The 16,553-nt window shown below is 43.9% G+C and overlaps 1 protein-coding gene across 2 annotated transcripts in view; it reads right to left on the minus strand.

Moving 5' to 3' along the window:
- Window positions 1-16,553, minus strand: part of CORO1C (coronin 1C) — a 98,445-nt gene that overhangs the window by 12,246 nt on the left and 69,646 nt on the right. For both annotated transcript variants that reach the window (XM_051972976.1, XM_051972977.1), the window contains exon 3: window positions 5,542-5,664. In XM_051972976.1, the coding sequence (XP_051828936.1) occupies window positions 5,542-5,664 (123 nt within the window). The remainder of the gene's footprint in view (window positions 1-5,541; window positions 5,665-16,553) is intronic.

Below are 16,553 nucleotides of genomic sequence, written 5' to 3' on the forward strand. Positions count from 1 at the left end.
GGGTTTTGCATTTTTCAAATACAATTTTATTGTACCCGTAACTATAAAAACCTTCTTTGATTATGTGCCAAGTAGGCGCTATTGCAGCCCCTGGTGTGTAGCTGCTAACCCCTGCCCTCACCCAGCGTGGGCCTGGTCCATAGCAGCTACTTAATGCCAGGCCCCACAGGCCGAGGAAATCACGAGTCCAGAGCCACTCCTCTACTGAATTTAAGTTCAGATATTTGTCATTCATCATTGTCTTATTATTCATACTGGACTAGAACCTCCTTAGAGATAGGACTCTGATCTTATCTCGGCCCCAGCGCACGCAATCACCAAGCAGTCACACAGGCAAAAGAGCACCAAGAGGATTCGCTCATCTGTGTGCTCTTCCGGCTTCGGGCTGCACATCGAGAACGGTCAGATTTCCTCCCTAGCTCGGCTTCAACTTCAAACACATGATTCTGTGTCTTTAATACGGAACACAGCTCGTTCTAGCACAAGTCCAAAAGCTGGTGTCTGCTCCAGTTTGGTGAAGCCCAAGTTAATTAGCCCTGGCAATTTGAGGAGAGTGCAAACGCGGTCAAGGTCATTGCTCTGCGGGTCTGTCCGAGCCTTATGTCACTGGCCTGCACTCACGTCCCATCTTTAAAAACAAGCAGTCCTAAGTGGCAGAAGGGGAACTGGAAGAAGAAAATCTATCGAGATAATTAAGATTTTTCTAGAGACATGGTGGACCACTATTATCTTTATCTACCAAGGTCAGAGGAATGAGAGAGGAGAAAACAAAGCAATAGTAGTAGCAAGACATGAAAGGCTCCTCCGGGTTGAACTTCAAGAGATTTGTGTTGGCCTCAATGGCAACATCTTCCAAAACTATTCAGATCTCCCCTCTCCCCACACACACACACACACACACACACACTCACACACTTTTGGGTTTCCTCTTTGTACACAAACTCTGGTTTCCTCTCTGAACCGTTCCCAAAAAATTACCTATTGTGAACATGCATTGGATTTCAAACTAACCCTGCCAGCCTTCAAAAAAGGTCTAAAACATAAAGCACAGCCAAGAAGAAAGCTTGAAACATGGTGAATCACACATGTGGCACCTTGTCGCAGCTGCAGATTGGTCCCGTCCCCTTTTGAAACCACCAACCTCATAATCTTCTTAGAAGTTAATTCCTAAATTAACCCAAAAGATTTCTTCGTCCGAAGGGTGGGGCCATATCTCTGAAGTTTCCAGGAAATAATTTTGAGGGGTGGGGTCTATGTAAGTCATCAATTCTAACATTTCCAGGATTTTTAGTTCTTGCCAAATAATATTGAAATAAATATTTTAACAGTGAGGATAACGATATAGTCAAACTGATTCTCCACATTTATTGGTGGCACTTGCCATGTATATCACATGTACGGTGTTGACACTTAAAACAAAGGGATTTTCACCGAATCAGATCATGGCAAGCGCTTTACAGATGAGGGGACTGCGGCCCAGAGAGAGGCAGACTTTTGCTCAAGGTCAAGAAGAGAGGAAGGACCGACAAATCCGAAGTCCAGGATTCTTGCCACTATATGCAGTATCTCTTGTTGGAAGGAGACCGTGACTGAGAGGACAGCTGTGGGCAAAGTACAGAAATCACATCCCAATTGGCCATGTCTCAACCCTGGATGATTCCCACCACCTGCTGATTCTGCTCAGGAAACTTGTGCTAACAAGTTAACAAACTTAACTTGTGTTAAGCTACAAATCTGGGTCAGATATTCACAACTGGGCCCTCACTGCTGCCAAGCAATCCCTTCCACCTTCCTCTCTAATCTCCCTCTCCCAACCGCAGCAGCTTTTCCAGACTTTTTCATCCTTCCTCAAACCACCCAGCATCCCCCCTGTTCCTCTCAAGAAACACCACCTAATCCGTAGGAGAAAACTGAGGCTGATCACCAAGATCCAATTCCAGCTGGTCTTTTCCTTCTGACTCCAGGCTCCCGGTACTGCTCCCCCTCCCCACTATCACCCTTTATCTCTTCTCCCTCGGCCGGCCAGATTCCTTTCCATGCCTCCACTTGCTTCTCTCTCCAGTCTGGCTTCCCATCCATCCGTGAAGCTGCTCTCCTCGGTTACCAACGACCTACTCACCATGTCCACTTCACAGGCTTATGTTGTGAACAAAGAGCTGAGTAAACTTTAAAACCCTCTAAAAATGTGAGGAAAACCTTTTATCAGCCGCAAAGTCCTATATTCATGTGACTTATTAACAAATACTTGAGGGAGCCTCTCCAAACTTCAGAAGACCCGAGAGAAAAATGCACCTTGGCAGGCCAGGTGGGTGGGGGCTTTGGGGGCGAGGCGAGAATGGCCTGAGCTTGTGTTCCAGGGCACCCTCCCTCCCCGTGTTCTGAGGGAAGACGGGGCCCGAGAGCCCCCTGGCAGACCACAACTTGCAGCAGAGGGGGAAATCTTTTGCTTTCATGTCCCCAGTGCCTGGCACAGGGCCGTGGCGTTTCTGAGTCTTCGTGACCATGTGAGATTTTCTTGGTAAAGACACTGGATCACCAGATCATTTTACAGGTGAGGAGACTGAGGCAAAAAGTGTTAAGTGACTTGCCCGGCATCACGCAGCTGCCAGATCTTCTGGACACCAGTGCTTTATCCGCCATGTCACCCAGTGGCCAACTTAGCACACGGGTTTAGTGAATGCTTTTTTGATTGAGATAAAAGTGATCACTTGTTTTCACATTTAATTAAAACAAAAATACAAAGCATAGACTTGGAAGGCAAGAAAGAAAACAATGGTGATTCCAGGGCCTCATCTCTTGAGGAGTGCTAGATTTCTGAAGGCCAGTGAAGAAACATCTAAGTACTTCATTTTTAAAAGTATTCATTTCCACTATTAAGCAACAAACTTTCTTTTTTGTGGCCACAGCAATGACAACGTATGATTTCTAAGTAATTCAGTTAGAGAACTTAGTGGGATGGCTAAAAATAAAAATGACTTTTTTCAGACCAAAAAAACAAACAAAAAAAGGAACTCATCAAAAAATCAAATGCAAGAGCAAAATTCTGAATCATACAAATCTCCATTGGGGAAGGGAGAAGCGGGGACAGGAGAAGCGGGACATCAGCCCTCACCAGTACTTGTAAGGTGGAATTTCTCCTCCAGCTTGGCCCCATGTGACCACTGACTGCCTCTATTGAACCTCTTTTCTTAAGAGATCTTTTCTGCAGGTGGCAGACTACCCTGCCTAAAGGACGCCTGTAAAATGAAGAGTTCTTCTGGAGAAGAGCAACCTAAAACTTTGCATGTTTTCACTACTGGTGAAGTCATCTAAGAAATACTCCATGTAGAAAAATGGAGAGTTGGGATAACTTCTCTGAGTCCACAAGACTTCAACCAGTAAAGCCTACAAAATGATCAGTAAATGTGGGTCTATATTCACAATGTAGAGAATAAGGGGACTTGGGGTCCATATCTGAACATGTTGCCCACCTTCTTTTTTTTTTTTTTTTTTTTTTTTTTGGAGGCTATTTTTTTTTATTTTTATTTTTTTTGTGTGTGGTTTTTTTTTTTTAATTTAATAATTACTTTATATTGACACTCGTTTCTGTTCCGATTTTTTTTTTCCCTCCCTCCCTCCACCCCCTCTCCTAGATGGCAAGCAGTCCTTTATATGTTTGTTGCCCACCTTCTGAGGCAAGAGGGTCCTCTGAGCATTAGGATCCCCATCTCACAGATGTGGAAACTGCCCGAGGTTGTGGCCCAATGGCTGCCATTATAAGAGGCAGGATGAAAATCCAGAAAGGTTTTCCTTACTCCAGGTTCCCCCAGGAAGCCCGTCCCCACACCTACATTTCTTCCTATGGCAGCTTTTTGAGCTCCTGCTCCTCCAAATGATCCCAATAAGCATTTTTTTAAATTAGAGCAAACCAATAAGGAGCTTACAAAAATGTAAGAGGAATGACAGACACCAAAGTCTTGGAATCATAGACCTAGTAACTTAGGGCAGCCTATACACCTCCAGAGAGACTAGAAGTGTAAAAGACCTTTAGGGGGTGAAAAAAATAGGAAAAAGTTGGGAAACTTTTAATTCGCTTTTACACAGAAAAAGAATGAGGCACATGGAGACCCATATCAGAAGCCTCAGGGTAAGAGGCACCAGCCTCTGGTGAAAGTCATGGCACCTTGGGCTCCTCATCCGTAAAATAAGCAAGTTGGCTTAGCTCATCCATGTCCATGCTTCCATGGCGGGGGCAGGAAATATCTATCCCGCGGACCGTATGGGACCTGTGAAATCATTTGCTAAGGCAACTGCAGGGGACGATGAGGTACAAGCTAGGAAAAACAACTTTCCACTCTTTTGAGTTCGAAGATGACAGTTTTGTACCTCCCACGAATAATTGATTAATATCCAAATGGCCCTGGGCAGAAAAAAAGATTCCTAAGCCCTGATCTATGGGAATTGCGGAAATGTGGAACCAGAGATTTTTTTTTTCTTTTCACAACACAAGAGTGCTCTATCGAGTGAGAAATGTCCCACTAAACACCAGTCATGAAGTGAGAAGACCTCAGTTCAGAACCGCCACCATCTTTGGCCCTCTCCTATACTACCTTAGGTGGAAGTAGATTTCTAAAAGCCTATGATTTATTATTTCAGAAGGAAAAATATCAATTGCACCAACATATTCTTGCAGGACCCTTGTCACACTGTGTAAAGATGACTGAATGCTATCCAGCCCTGAAAAATGACTTGCCCCAGATGGCACAACAGGGAGGCATCAGACGTGACCTTCTAATTCAGGCCCGTGGCCTTCCCGCCAACAGCACGCCGTGCTACAGGGCTCGCTGTGCACAGCTGTGTTCCCACAGCCACAAACCCTTTTGGAGGATAGGGGGGTGGGGGGAGGGGTCAGCTCCCAGAGATGGTCTAAATTTCAGTTTGGCCCAGCTTGGCCATCTCTACCTAACCTCTGCTCTTAACAAACTTTTGCTCAAGCCCCCAGCACCCCAACTTTAAAGATTCACTTAAAATTATGGGTTTTAGAAAGAGGAAAGTAAAAGTAGATTTTTAAAAATTCAGGCAAAGTCACTCCCACGTAACAGACAATACTCACATAATCACCTCTCAGAACTTTTGCCAGTAAGAAAACTTTAAAAGTTCCTTAGAACCAATTTGGGTGGGTATCCCCTGGGCTTAGGATAGTGTAGTCTTGTACACAGTAGGGCCTTTATTAAAGGTCTGCTTTGTTGAACTGAATCCAGTCCTTTTCTTTTCCCCACGCGACAATCTCTGAATCCTCCCTCACTCTAAGCGAAACTCTGAGAGCTCTGGATTTCTTTCCTATTTCCTGGCGATACCTGAACCAAAAGATGCCCAAGGTCCTTCCTAAGGCTCCTAGCGGGCTCAGGGGCCCTATAAGCATCCGGTCCTACTCGCCCTCCAGTGGCTGGCATGTTCATAACTGAACTGGCATTACTCAACATTATAATTAGGCAAAACATGGTCACCCACTTCAGAGGCCCAAAGGCCATGAAACGGTCCAGACCTAGCTGCCGCACTCACCATCACTGTGCAGTCCTCCGAGCCGCTGGCAATGACCTGGTCGTTGTGTGGACACCAGTCGATGTCGAGCACGGGTCCCGTGTGGCCACATACTGTTGGGTAGGATTTGTCGATTCTACCAGTCTGCGGCAAAAGAGAGAAAATCGTATTATAGAAATCTTTTCTTTATTTTGGATTCCTGTCAGGTACACATGCCCCGCCCCTGTCCCAAACCTGTAAAATTGTAATTAAAGGGGAGGAAGGGGGGAGGAAACACTTGAGGCAGACCCGCTGTTTAGATGTGGTGAAGATCAATAGAAACTATCACTGTCCTCACCAAGTCCTCAGTTCCTATGACCTCCTACGAAGACATAATAAAAACCAAAGGCTGAACGCCAAAGTTTTTACCCCAGGGACAGCTGTGCCCAAAAGGACCTGACTCCAGGGAGAGAGGGGAGCCCCGTTTTATACAGAGAGATGACCAATCTTTCTAGGGTCAAACAGAGATTCAAGCCAAAGGCCTCAAGGGCCACAACAGACCACAGTTGCCATTAAACCAAACTGTCTCACATAGAGCTAACAAAAAACAATTAGCATAAGTGGATATTACGCACAGAAGAGTTGCATCTTATAATTCACTGAGGGTTGTCGAGGACTTTTGGTTCTGGTGACAAAACGATGGAAAACTGTCAACAAAGAGCATCAAGTTCGCTGTCCCCTGGGTTGTCAATCTTCCAATCTATCCCCCTGCCACAACCTGCCCACTCTACCCACAATCTAGCGGCACCTACAAACCCAAATGAGGTCACTTGGTACCTTTTCCTAAATTACTAATGGGACATTTTTAAAAGAACAAACTTGAACACAGATCTCTAGGGTAATCCCCAGAGACTCTCAATGACGTTAAACCACTCCAAACACCTGAGCCCAACATCTAACAAGTTCTGAGATCACCTAAATTGTAAAGCATGACCGCAATAGATTTTATTTTACAAGAAAAGATTCTGAAAACCGATATCTCTTTTTGCCTGAACAAGTACAGGTGAAGGAAATTAAAAACAAACGAAACAAAAAACAGACAAAAACCAAGCTTCGATGAGGGGTGAAAAAGAAATGCAAGTGTCTCGTTTGTTCAGTCAAGCAGACTGCCAGTTAGCTGGGCCAAGAGCTGTACTTGAGATGTCCTCCATCACCCGATGTCAAATCTCAACCAGATTGAAATGAGTTCATGTTCCTAAAAAGGATCATTACCCTTTGTAGGCACCTCAAACGGCAATCTGTCCCACGAAGACAATGTTCCCATTTTAAATGTGACATCTCTAGGAACACTGTCACCAAATAAGAATGGTCTTCACACTAAAACAGCTAATTCTATCCATTAGATTATAAAGATCAGTCGAGGTTCTTCCTTGTGTATCTTATGTATCCAACATCCTGAAAGACCATGATGAAGGAAGGTAACTAACTCCTAAAGGCAGCCAGCAACACACTTAAAACGACCACCTTCTGGTCAGATTATCTTTTTTTCTGGTCCCATCTTTTTTTTTTTTAAGATGATATTTCATTTTCCAAATAGATGGCAATGTGTCAAAACAATGAGGCATTTCTTCTTGGCAATTCAAAACCTTTTAACATCGATAACAATCATTAAAGGGGAAGGGAAATAGAAGCTATCATCAAGTATAAATCAAAAGGGATGAAGAGACCTATCAAGCCTTTCACCCCAGATACCTGCAGTAAAAACAGAGCAAATCCTTCTCTTCTTCTCCTCCCCATTCGCAGGGGAATGAGAAGGAAAGGGACGGCCTTGCCTCCACTCTTGAAGACCTACCCTGTTCTCCTCCAAGTCTGCCCAGGCCACTGCTCCTCTGGGCCACAAGAGACTGGGTTTAAGTCTTTCACTCTCTCTTTTCCCTCCCCCAAATCCTGCTCTCAAATTTACATGAAGATAAGTGAGTTAACAAGATTCCCTGGAATTATTTGCATCTTAAAAGAGGTCTGTAATGCTTGGCCCAAAAGGAAGAGAGAGGTTGAAGCACAATTTATTCTAACTACCTTAAAAGCGGATTCAGATCTCATTAAAACTCTCCCTTCCCAGCTAGATCCGAGGGGTAGGTGGAGTAAATGGGAGGTGAGGGAATGTAAATTTGAATTGATTGTGGGAGAAAATCGGGGTAATCTAATTCAAAAGGGCAATAATCAAGCTCAGCAAGCCCATCAACTTCCTGTTAGGGAAATGTATCCTAAACTTGTATATTTATTATCAAGTCTAGTTAATGAACCATGTTAAGGACAGTAAGTTTTTAAATCCAGAAGCAAAAAGAAGGGGCCCTTGGTCACAGTCTTCTTCTAACATTACAAGTGCTTTAGAATCAACAGAAACATTGGAGATAACTACAGGCAAAATTTCTTCCATTTTAATTACAGTTAAAACTTCAATTGCCCCTCCCCCTCTCCAATCAATGTATTTTTAGAGCTTACAAAGCAAATACATAGAATCAATTTAAAACAGGGGCTTGGCAAGTTTCCCAAGCAGAAGCATTTCCCGGCATGCTCCTGGAATGCTCACCTATCTACAGAATACTGGAGCTAGAAGAGAGGCAAAAACCAGGGCTTGGGCCACAAGCCCGTGTGATCTTTCCATGACTTGTCTCTTAAGCAAAACATCTCCCAATTAAATGTGAAATTCCATTGGATTCAGACCACTTCCCTCATTCCGCCAACTACCAGATGACCTGGTGTTTTGGAAAGTCCTGAACAGAGTTCTGACCAATTTCAGTTCTGTTGACCAAGATTTTAAACTTCCTAATATATAAAATGACAGCCTTGACAATCTCTCCATCCCTTCCCAATCCTCAATCTGAAACCACCAAGTGAGGGTGGGCATTCTTTCTGGCCTTGGTGGTGCAAAATCAATACCGATAATCCTCATCTCGAAAAATATGTTCGTCAGCAGCATTCCCTTGAGAGACATTTAAGGACCCAAACTGTACCCTGGCTTTGCAATGGAAAGGATTCTGCCACCTGCCATATTTCCTAGATAAAACAATGGAGCAGCACCTTTGGAATAGAGAAGTCCTGCGTAGGTCAACTGGGGCCATCTCCAGATCAGAAGTAGAAATTCCCATGGCTAACTCCCAGATCTCCTGAAGAGCTCCCAGGAATCCATCCACAAACCTTCTTCTACAATGAACCTTTCCTTCTCTCACCTTCAATCATCTAAGCCTGACCAACCATTTCTAGTGCCGTTCATTAGCAGTTTCTCTCCCAACCTGGCAAGCTTCACGAGGGTAAACAAGCTGGATCTTCGACAACTGGCCTTTCTGTATTTCCCAGTATCTATCTCGGTACTTCGGTATAGAGGCAAGACTTATTAAGGGCCTCTGAATAATGGATAGGTAAGAAAAACAGATACAATTAAACTATCAAATAAAGTTGGATTTCTTTTTTTGTTTGTTTTTTTTTTTCTTTTTTTGCAAATGAGCAATTTTATATTTGGACAGCATTATTTAGAGAGGAAACGTTTAAGCTTGGGCTTTCAGGCTGAATATACTGAATAAAATGACCAACCTCTGCTAACACCAGTGTTCAATTCCCAGACTCACCCAGTTCCCAGTCTTTTTCAAAGCGGCAGAAGTAGCGCTGCCAGTTCTGCCAAATCAAGTCAGAGACTGCTCTCCAATTCATAGTCTGGAGGGGGTTTGTTCTGAATAAGGCTGCTCATAGCCATGTTCCCTAGACACAAGTTAAGGTCAAGTGACCAAGGATGAATCTTATTATTACATGAAAATAAGCTCTGGGGCATCTCAGAAACAAGAACATCTCGGGAAACAGAAATCACCCAGTTTTCTGAAATAAGTAGCGTGAATGAATGACTTGGGGGGAAAAAAATGCAGGTGTTCTCTTTTAGAAATGAACACAAGTGCAGTCCACAAATGCCATTTCTATGATTTTCAGAAGGGAGGACCTGCATCTCCCCCTCCATACTAGGGGTCCTGCTCTGACCCGCACCACTTCCCATTACCACAGAAGAGTGTAGATCTGCCCTTCTCCTGACAATCCATAGCTCATCCCATGGCCCTGGCTCCCAGGGAAGCTCCTTATTAAGGACAAATGCCACACTTAAGCCTTAAGCCTCCACACCAGGGAGCTGCCACCCCATGGGGCAAGTCTGTTTCAAAATGAGTCATTTCCCTCCCAAATTTTGCTTAAACACTTACACCATAGGACAAGTTCGGACCTGGAAGTTAGGAATTCTGGTTCTACATCTAACTGTGTAGCTAATGACTTTATTTCACATCTGTAAATAGGGACAATATCTACACAAAGGACCTGACATGGATCTAAGATTAGAATCCTAAAATTAAAGGGATGAAAAGGAAATTGCCACGGTCAATCAATCATTAAGCATACATTAAGAGCTTACTTTGTGCCAGGCATTTGGCATTCAAATACCAAAAAAAAGAAAAAAACATTGCTCTTGAAGAATATAAATTCTATAGAAGCGACAACATGGATAAGTATATCCACAATAAATACAAGATAACCACCAGGCTGTTAGGAAGAAGCCCCTGCTTTGGATAAATGGCTGGTGCTTGAGATGCATCTTAAAGAAGTATGGGAACCCAGGCAGACGGGCAGCAGAGCTAAAATACAGACAGAAGCTGGAGTGTGAGAAGGGAATGCTGGAAAGATAGGCAGGGGCTGGGTTGCAAAGGGCTTTAAAAGGCAAAGTTTCCATTTTATCCTGGAGATTACAGAAAGTCACTGAAGTTTAACAGTGTTATTGTGAGCTCCATAATAAAGAAAAATCCTGTTGGTTGCTGAGTGGAGGATGGACTGAAGGACTGAAGGGAGGAAAAGCATAAATACCAACTGAGAGTCCCCTGAAATGAGTCTAAGCAAGAGGGGATAAGAGTCTGACTAAGTGCAGCAATAATTGTGTATAGTAAGAAGGGGTCGGAAAAGAGAACCGCTGTGGAGTTAAAAGGGCAGCGATTTGGTGAGGGACTGGATGGACTGGGAGCTGAGGTTACAGACCTAGTAGCCTGAAATAATGGTGCTGCCTTCAACAGTCATCGGTAAGTTTAGCAGAAGAGATTTGGAGGCCAAAACGAGCCTTTTTTGACAGTTTCTTTTGACGTGACATTTTTGACATGATGCGAGGTTTGACGTGCCTCCAAATAACCCAGTTTGAATATTCAGTAGATGGTGATGCAGGACTGGAGTGAGGAAAGACTTGGCCTGGATATAGTTACCTGCATATTCTTTGCATAAAGATGATAATTCAGGAGAGAAAGAGAAGAGAATGATGGGGAAGCTCTCCACCAGTCTAAGGGAGCAGGGAGACTCAGGAAAGAACAGTGCCAGGTGGAGGAAAGGTGGAAAAGGTGACCAATAGTCCAATGCAGCAGAGCCAGGTTAGGAGAGCTCATCCCAACCCAACTCCCAAGCTCCCTCAGTAGCAAAGGAATGACAGCATTTGGGTCTTCCAGGCCCAGTAGAGGGCTCCTTCCTCTGCTAAAATATATTTAGGGTTTTGCATACAAAAAGGACTATGAGCAAGAATTATTGTTGGTTAGGAAAAGAGAACAAAAGTCCCAGGGCCCCAAGTTTTACCAAAGGCCTGGATATCCTTTCCTTGGCTAACCGACACCTGTGCTCTTCCTCCTGGTAATCACCAAAGCATAAAGGTTTAAAAGCCAGAGTCCACACTGGAACATCTAAAATCAGGGCTTCTTAAAGTTTTTCTACTAATGGCCCCTTTTTCAAGAAATTTTTATGCAGTCCTGGGGATCTAGGTGTACAAACCAGGCTTACATCTCAATTACTTACGAGAATAAATCAGAATTTCGTGACACCCCCACATACACACATTTGGTTACACAATTCCATAAGGGTCACACCCCACAGTTTGAGAAACTTTAATCTCAACCAGGCTGGGGAAGGAAGAAAAAGCCCAGGAAATGGGGAGTTAAAAAGATTGGCAGCCCGCCATCTCAGACACAGAAGGCCCGGGGTTAGAAAAACTATTTCCACTATTTGTTGATGGAGAGATTTCAAAAGCAATTGGGGGGGGGGGGGGGAGAGGAGGGAGAAAGGAGAATGTCCCCACAGTGTTTGATGGAGTAATTGAGTAATTGATCTGATCAGTCCTCCCAATTCCTGCTTGCTTTCTGTAAAATGGGAACACACAAAAATCAGCTATACCTCATATCCCTTACATGTGGCATTCTTAATGAAAGCCCCCATTCTGTGGATGAAAAAACTGAGGCACAAAATGGTTGTTACTGGCTCCAAGTCCCAAATCCAGTAACAAGGAACAACTACCTACACAGGAGCTGTAATGCTTGAACCACCCTTTCAAAACAGGTCACCCAAGTATTAAGGGCGGGTTTGACATTTTGAAGCAGAGGTGTGTGTGTGTGTGTGTGTGTTCATGTGCATGGTGTGCTCTCAATGTCTCTGGAGTTCTACCTGGCTCCAGATCAGGGATTTTATAAGCTATTTCTCAAATCCTCATTCTACTATTTTTTCCAAATCTCAAGTTTCCTCAGCTAGAAAATGAAGAGGTTTAAGATCCCTCTCAACACTAAGCCCTGTAGTTCACATTTTACAGATGTTGAAACTGAGGCGCAAATGTTCAGCACTTTCCCTTACATTCTTTACAATGTTACCTCCTCTCTATAATGAATCACATGGCCCAGTCACAAAGTGAATATACTAACTGGATGCAAAATATTCTACTGCCCAACTCTGCCCTTTCTACCTTACTAGGTTTCATTTCATTAAGTCAAAAAAATGGGCAGAAAAATGCAGAACTGGGCAAATGAACTGCTTAGGACATCCTCAAGCTAAAGCAAATCACTATGGACAAAACCTAGGAAAACTATATCTCCAGGATACGTCTACACACAGCTGGCTCTAAGGAAATGACCCAGCTCCCGGGGTGACCATGACAAATCTTTGTTATCACCCAGTAACTACTAAGGCATCTGCAGCTAATTCTGGAAATTCCAAAGGGCTGCCCCCTCCCCCTGGGAAACAGCCACTGGCACATGTTAGAAGAACCTGGTCGCTTACTCCAACCTCTCCATGGCCAAACCCAGCAAGTGCAAAATAAGATTTCGCTTCGGAGGAGTATTTATGGAGTGCTTGACAATGGTTTTTAGAATGTTTCCCCACTAAAATAAATAGGGTCATTTGTGTACAGAGTAATTTCATTTTACTTCCAAACTAATCTATTTTATTTTATTAAAAAAGACCTTTGACCCAGCAGGGTTCTCCACCAAGCCTGTATCCCAGAGAGAACCAAAAAAAGGGAAAAGGACCATGTGTGCAAAAATGTTTGGAGCAGCCCTTTTTGTGGTGGCAAGGAACTGGAAACTGAGTGGATGCCCATCAATTGGGGAATGGCTGAATAAGTTGTGGTATATGAAGGTTATGGAATATTATTGTTCTGTAAGAAACGACCATCGGATGATTTCAGAAAGGCCTGGAGAGACTTACGTGGAACTAATACTAAGTGAAATGAGTAGAACCAAGCGAACATAGTAACAACAAGATTATGCAATGATCGTTGTGATGGACATGGCTCTTTTCAACAATGAGGTGATTCAGGTCTATTACAAAAGACTTGTGATGGAAAGAGTCCTCTGCATCCAGAAATAGGACTATGAGAACTGAATGTGAATTGCAACATAGTATTTTCACCTTTTTTGTTGTTTGTTTCTTCTTTTTTCTTTCTCATTTTCCCCTCTTTTTGATCTGATTTTTCTTGTAGGCCATGTTTGGCTTATATTGGATGACTTGCCGTCAAGGTTTTGCAAGGGTGAATGTTGAAAACCATCTTGGCATATATTTTGAACATAAAGAACTATTGTTTTTTAAAAAGCAAATATTTATTAAATATCATTATACTATATTGCAGTTTATTTTATTTTCATTTTGTATTACCTCACTTGCTCATCACAACCATCCTGGGAGGCAAGTGCTATTTTATCATCCTCACTTTACAAACGTGGAAACTGAGGCTGAGAGAAGTTCAATGCCTTGCTTGGTATCAAAAAAGCTAGTAATTCATCTGAGGCAGGATTTTCATTCAGGTCTTCCTGACTCCAAGCCCAATGCTGCCTTGTTGTCTAGCTATGAGGACTTTCTGATGTTAAATATCAATAACATGACTGCTTATCTCCACAAAGTGCCTTACTTACCACAATTCTCTCAAAAGAAGGAAACATGATCCTCACTCTATAACTGAAGAAAACTGAGGCTCGTTTAGCTTCAGTGACTTGCCCACAACCACCCAGCTACAGTAGCCTAAGGCCACTGACCAGGGAATGTGAGCAAGTCTGGTAAGCAAGCGGCTGCGATCCAGCCGTCAGATTCTCGGAATTGTATTTGCACTGATCAAAGCCCTTTCGACACGCAGGTTTATGTAAAGGCTCCTGGGAGACAAAATAATTATACAAGTCAAAATGACTTCAGCCTCTCAGCCCTGGATTTACAACTGACCTAAAAAGGAAAGGACTAAGAACCCATAAGAACAGTGTTGTTTTCAGGAGACGACCAACTGAAATGACTGGCACGGGAGCCCAGGCTGATTTTCCACACAGATGTACGCAAGAGAAGCCCTTTCCAAGTAGGAATCGCATTCTAAACCGTCCAAGGTCCTCCAAGATGCTCTGAGCCAGCTGCTACCTAAACACTCTCAACAGCAGCACAGCTGACAGATGATACACAGGCAAGGTAGCAATCCTCCACCCAGGTTCCCCTTTATTTCTTAGCTAAAAAAAAAAAAAATCACATTTTTTGAAAAAAGAGGCCTCTTTGAGATAACCACATTTTTAATTCCAAGCTTTTATAGCATAGACACACTCCTGAAACAGGGAGGAAAATAATCAAACATGGCCCCAAGTCAAGAAAGTGTCTAAAAGAAGTTCAAGACTGAATGGAAATAAGGTCAGTAACACTGGCTTGTAAGAAGTATCAGAGAGATCCAGTGGCCTGGCCGGTGCACTGCAACCTGATCTTGCGGGGGATCGGATCGTGCAGCATCTCGGGCTTAAACAGCACAGCTGCTCAGCCAGGAGACAGAGACAGAGACAGAGACACAGAGAAATAGAGACAGAGAGAGAGAGACAGACTGTGTCTGTATAATTACATCTGTGGCTGGGATCCCTTCAGTCCTTGAGTATAGTGACCACAGCTCTTAAATACAGGTAGCTAAAAAGAAAGATGTCAAGTGACAAAAGGCATTTATTAAGTGCTTACTGTGTACAAAACATCAGGCTGAGCACTGGGAAAGGATAGTCCCTGTTAACAGAGCAGATGTAGCACACAGGGGGCAGTAACTTTTTGACAATCATCTCCCTGGACTTCAAAGTTGTTGAAAACTAAGAAACACTCAGACCTCATTTGGCAACTTCTCAGACAGAGACAGATACTTTAACAAAGCAAAGCTACATGCACAGGGGCAAAGCCCAAACAAGGCCCGCAAAAAGAAAATAAAGGCAAGAGTGGGAACTAAGAGGGCATCACGGATCGGAAGAGAACAAACCGTTACCAAGAGCTGGGGTTTGCTTTGGTGGGAAGGGGAGGAAAGCTGCCCAGACGCAGGGATGGCATAACCGGGTGCAGATGTTAAGCAGGGAGCTGCGAGTTCCCAGAAAGAGCAGCTGGCATCATGAGGGTCTGAACTATTAGCTCTGTCTGCCAGCGAGGCGGCATTTCTGCCATTCCACACCTGCCTCAGCCTCCTCACAATCACAACTACTAGAAACAGACAGTTCTCACTTTACATACATTTGCATGGCATAATTCCACTTTATGTAACTAATTCTCTAAGAAAGTCTGGTCCCCAAAGAGCCATGCTGACTTTACTGCATAGTACTGTGCTCCCTCTTTGTTCCCCTCCCTCGGCTCAGCACTGAGGCCCCTCCCAAAGCAAAAAGATAAGAATCAATCATTCCAAAGTCTTTCACATGAGAGCAGAAGAATGGAGCCCCAAAGCCGGAGCCCTTAGCACTATTCTGCCCATATGTCCTGTATCCGTCTTCCGTCTCTCCCGTGTCTGCCCCCGTCCCCCGTACTCCTCTTGCTTCGCTATCCCCAGCCCCGACACAGCTTTGAACCATGTGCAGGCCCCCTTTCTTCCTCTCACCAATGGGCAAACACATTAAGATTATTTTACATAGAGGTCTACAGAATGGTCCACTTGCATAAAGTGAGAACTGTCTATACCTAGAAAAGAAAGTTCTCAATGCCTTGTAACTGTGAAGATGTTTCAGCTTCAGAAATGACAGCTAAGAACGGAGAGCCTGAGCTGATGGTGAGGGAGGGAGCCTGCTGGCATACGTGGGACAGGGCGGAGGTACCAGGTACAAGTAGGCTCTGCTAGCTGGCAGGACTGCTGCACAGGACGGGGGCAGACGGGAAGCAGCAGAGCTAAGGACAGCAGGGGCCAGATCTGTGGAGGACTCCGGGTGCCAGGTTTCAGCTGAGGGGCAGGTGGTAGAAAGACTCCAGCTGTTTCCATTTACATCCATAAATCAGCACAGCCTCTCCAACCTGTGAACAGCTGCATGGGACCCCTGTGCTGAACCAGCAACTACTCATTTTTTAAATCCAAAGAGTACAAATATATAGCAACTGTCATTCCCTGGGGTTCTTTGCTAGAAGGTCTGCTAGGATCTGTTTTTTGAAAGCGCTGATGATATCTGCAACAACTTACACAGGTAGCCACAGAAATGATCACTGTCCCAATCTTCAAGGAAGAACATGAAGACATTAGGAACGTGTCCCTCACGGAACACGGTGGCTCATACGAAGAGGGTGAAAGGTCAATTTTCAGTGACCAGCCGTGTCTAAAAGTTGCCAGACAGTAGGTCAGGAGCATATCTGCACTGATTCAATTACAAGTTCCTGCAAGAGGGGATTTTATTGATTTATTTTTCTATTCTGAAGGACCTAACAGGAAATCTAGGCAACATAAAAACAAAGATTATCAATAAAAATCTCTCTTTTTTAAAGTA

Source organism: Antechinus flavipes, chromosome 1 (assembly GCF_016432865.1).
Source record: "Antechinus flavipes isolate AdamAnt ecotype Samford, QLD, Australia chromosome 1, AdamAnt_v2, whole genome shotgun sequence".
NCBI lineage: Eukaryota > Metazoa > Chordata > Mammalia > Dasyuromorphia > Dasyuridae > Antechinus > Antechinus flavipes.